The 4,083-nt window shown below is 39.8% G+C and overlaps 1 protein-coding gene across 1 annotated transcript; it reads left to right on the forward strand.

Moving 5' to 3' along the window:
- Positions 1 to 1,662: 1,662 nt before the first annotated feature.
- LOC129743828 (uncharacterized) lies at positions 1,663 to 2,351 on the forward strand. Its single transcript, XM_055736026.1, has 2 exons — positions 1,663 to 2,188; positions 2,295 to 2,351. The coding sequence occupies exon 1, from the start codon at positions 1,739 to 1,741 to the stop codon at positions 2,165 to 2,167; it is 429 nt and encodes a 142-aa protein (XP_055592001.1). The 5' UTR covers positions 1,663 to 1,738; the 3' UTR covers positions 2,168 to 2,188; positions 2,295 to 2,351.
- Positions 2,352 to 4,083: the final 1,732 nt, after the last annotated feature.

Below are 4,083 nucleotides of genomic sequence, written 5' to 3' on the forward strand. Positions count from 1 at the left end.
GTCTGCTGCTGCTGCTGCTCGGTTCGAATTGGTCTGCGATTTTTGGAGCTATGCTTCGGTGGATACCAGCCGAGGGTTGAATTGTTTTGTTGTCATTCAGTGTTTGTTTTGACCAATGTTCACACAATCCTCCTAAGGAGTTATCAATTTGAGTGTATGAAAAATTTAAAAAAAAGAAAATTTTTTTTCAAAGCAAAATACCAAAGTGAACTATTTTAATTTTTATGTTTCCAAGTTTCAATTTCCAGAAAATCTCTCCGAAAAAAATAGATAGAAAATTTTAATAGAACTCATTTTTCAACTTGATTGTGGGCAAAAATAAACTAATCTGAAAAATAATTGAAAAAATGGCCAATAATAATTAATTTTAAATGTATGAATGTTTGATGTACCTTGGGAGTACGGCTGCTCCGCAGTTGTGGCAAAGGCTTCAGCAACAAGTCACAACACGCAAAATAATTTAGAAATTATGACTACGGGATTTTTCACGTTAATTTATTTAGATTTTGTTGCACCATATCGATTCTACGTGAATCTTGTAGTAATTTACAGTTTACCACGAACGCGCTGGTAGTAACTACATTACTCTCACATAACATACTCATGAATTTCACGTGAAATCTATGTAGATGATCTAGTTTCCGTGTTGTGCATTATTCTTCGTGTGTGTGGTAGAAAATTCTTATTAGGAAATTGAATGGTCGACAGGCAGCTGACTTTGTTTGCTGTTAGTGTTTTAAAGCCGTTGTTTCTGTTGGTAACCGGAACTATTTTATTGTGATTAACCTAGGAATATGCACAGCAAAAAAATTCTAAAAGTATACGAAATCTAAAACACGAGTGATCTATTTTTTCACAAGTATAATCATAAAAAGATGTAATTTTCCACTCATTTTGATGAAATTTTATTCTTTTCACAAAAAGCGAATAAAAATAAATTGTTATGGTATAATTTTACATTCCATGATGTAAAAATAAAGCGACCAATGAAATTTATATCACAAGCAGTGTAAAATTATATCTGTTTGATTTAATATTGACTGAAACTGTTGTTTGTGCCATTTGTCAGTCGAGTCACCGAGTGTCTTCATTCTAAGACGAAGCTCTCTGGTAAAAGTGGTAGGTTTTTAAGTTGAAAACAAACGAATGATGTTATTGAAAATCATTATTTGTTTCTCGATTACAGCGACGGCAGATTATGAAGGGGCAGGGATCCGGAATTTCATTCCCAGGATAGGAATTTGCCTGAACAATTCGGGACATTTGCAAGCAAAATCCATCCTGACGGGACCAGTGACGTAATGACATATGGATGAAGTATGGATCCGGACCCTGACAGTCCGGAACGGAATTCCCTTTGGCCACCCACTGCCGCTGACAGATTAGAATATTGTTACAGTTGATTTTTAGAACTTTATTTATGGTGTGATTTGAGCAAAGTACAGTTGAAAAACCCAACCCTAATCAAAAATAAATCAACTTGTTCGACCAGATTTGGCCCACTGTATCGAACTTATTTTTGAAAAAACCCGACAGCCCATAGATCCCAAAAAAAGAAAAAAAAAACTGGTACTGTCAGGCAATGTCATCAATATTTCCGGACGTCAGTTTTTGGCAAGGGCAGAAAAAGTGTGGTGCTCGGTCGAGTGCGGAGATTTTTGGGCCTGCGGGTCTAGAAAAGGTCCGGGGTTTCGGCTCCGCATCCCCACGGAGGACGGAAGCGGCGATCGTGGCACAGATGGCCACTCCATCATCGCCAACTTCGGAGCCAGCACGGCAACAGTTCCCTCAAAAAAGTGCACGACAACAACATGGAACGCCCAAACCTCCGGCAGCGAGAGAAATGCTGCACCAGCAGCAAGAAAGCGACTTCAGCAACAAGATCCGACACGGCAACGTCGTGCGCTCCATCGGTTCGATACCAGCCACACCTCCGGCTGATTGGGAGATGCTGCACCCGCAGCAGAACAACAACAACATCCGGCACGGCAAGGTCGTGCGGGCCATCGGTGCGATACCAGCTACACCTCCGGCTGATTGGAAAGTGCTGCACCAGCAGCAGAAGAACAACAACACCAGTGGGACCATGCATGGTTCACAGGAAGCTGCCAGTTGGACTCGAGCCGTAAGTCGAATCTTAATAAAACCACACTCTGACAAAAAATGACCAGAATAGTCGGGAGATAGGGTGGGTAAAAATAAAAGTGGCCAATTGTAAAAATTTTATCAATGTTTTCGTTTTTTTTTTCATTTGTGGCGACGACCATCAAAACCTCCTATTACAATATCAGCAGAATTAACATCTTTATATTCAACAGTGCCCAGCCTGGCGGTCCTCTTGATGGTGGGTGTACTTTTTTTTCTTTAATGTTTGTTTTTTAAAATAAATGTTTAATAACAGTAAACTATAGTGTATTTTTCTACTCAAACGATTCATAATATCCTAATATTTCATAAAAATTTCTAATATTCCGAAAAAAAATCTAAAATTTTACATCGCTGTGTATTTTTACACGACAATTTGCCGTTCTCTTTTCAAGCATCGTTTTTGGTCTAAATTTACACGCCTCGATGTAAAAATGATGTAATTTTAGATCATAAACGGTGTTCCGTTTTCGTGCATCGTTTTCAATCTAAAATTACACGAATTTTTCTTGCTGTGTGAGAGTGGTATTGACAAGGAGAATTTAATCGTGTATTCATCAGATTCAGATTTGTCGTTTTGGTAAGTTATGATGCTTAATTCTAAAGAGTAAAGGTTGGTTTTTTATTGAAAGCAACAACGAATTCTTATAGGGACGTGTTTACATAATGATTTCGTAGTATCTATATGAAAATCAGTTGAAAAAAATATGTAGTTTTTCACGAAGCCACTACATGCGAATCATTTTGCGTGTAGAAGTACCATACCATTCGGTTAATAACTGCTGGATGAGACGATCAAGTGAGATTGTGGAGATTGTGAGAAGAGCACCTTACGATATCCGAAGGGTAAGGATAGTTTGGTCTCGCAAAGTTATCAAGAATCCAAACTTACAATTTCTATCCAATAAACTACCTTCCCAAGTAACTTAGATTAAGTCAACTAGCATTAAAAGGTGATACGGTCAAAATTTGGTCAATCTCAACTTGACGAATTTCTTTCAATTTTGCATTTAAAAAACCTGAACACCTCTCATTTTGAAGGTGTGTGTGTAGAATGTTGCTCCTATTTTGATTTTGGAATTCACTGTTCAGTTGTCAAAATGCCGTCCAAGGAAGAAGAGCAGCGTATCAAAATTTTGCTCGCGCATCGCGAAAATCCGAGCTACTTGCACGCAAAGCTGGCATTTCGCTAAAAGTTGCCAAATCAACCGTTACAAATGTAATTAAAGTGTTTGGGGAACGTTTGTCGACAGACAGGAAGTTTAAATCGGGGGGAAAACGAAAACCGGAAGCCGCTGAGACGACAAAGAGAGTTGCCCGTAGTTTCAAGCAAAACCCTTACCTCTCTCTCCGAGATGCGGCAAATAAGCTGGGATTATCGTCTACAACCGTGCATCGAGCCTAAAAACGAGCCGGACTATCGACTTACAAGAAGGAAGTGACCCCAAATCGCAATGATAAACAAAATACGACGGCCAAAGCGCGATCCCGGAGGCTGTACGAAGTTTGACTGCGTGGTAGTGGACGACGAAACCTACGTCAAAGCCGGCTACAAGCAGCTTCCGGGACAGGAGTTTTATACAACAAAAGGAAGGGGAAAGGTAGCAGATATTTTCAAGCACATGAAGCTATCAAAGTTCGCGGAGAAATATCTGGTTTGGCAAGCCATCTGTACCTGTGGCTTGAAAAGCAGCATTTTCATAGCTTCCGGAACTGTCAACCAAGAAATTTACGTGAAAGAGTTTTTGAATAAACGTCTGCTGCCTTCCTGAAGAAACACGGTTGTTTCGTACTGTTTTGGCCGGATTTGGCATCTTGCCATTACGGTAAAAATGCAATGAAGTGGTACGCCGCCAACAACGTGCAGGTGGTTCCCAAGGACAAGAACCCTTCCAACACGCCAGAGCTCCGTACAATTGAGAAATACTGGGCTATTGT

Source organism: Uranotaenia lowii, chromosome 2 (genome assembly GCF_029784155.1).
Source record: "Uranotaenia lowii strain MFRU-FL chromosome 2, ASM2978415v1, whole genome shotgun sequence".
Lineage (NCBI taxonomy): Eukaryota > Metazoa > Arthropoda > Insecta > Diptera > Culicidae > Uranotaenia > Uranotaenia lowii.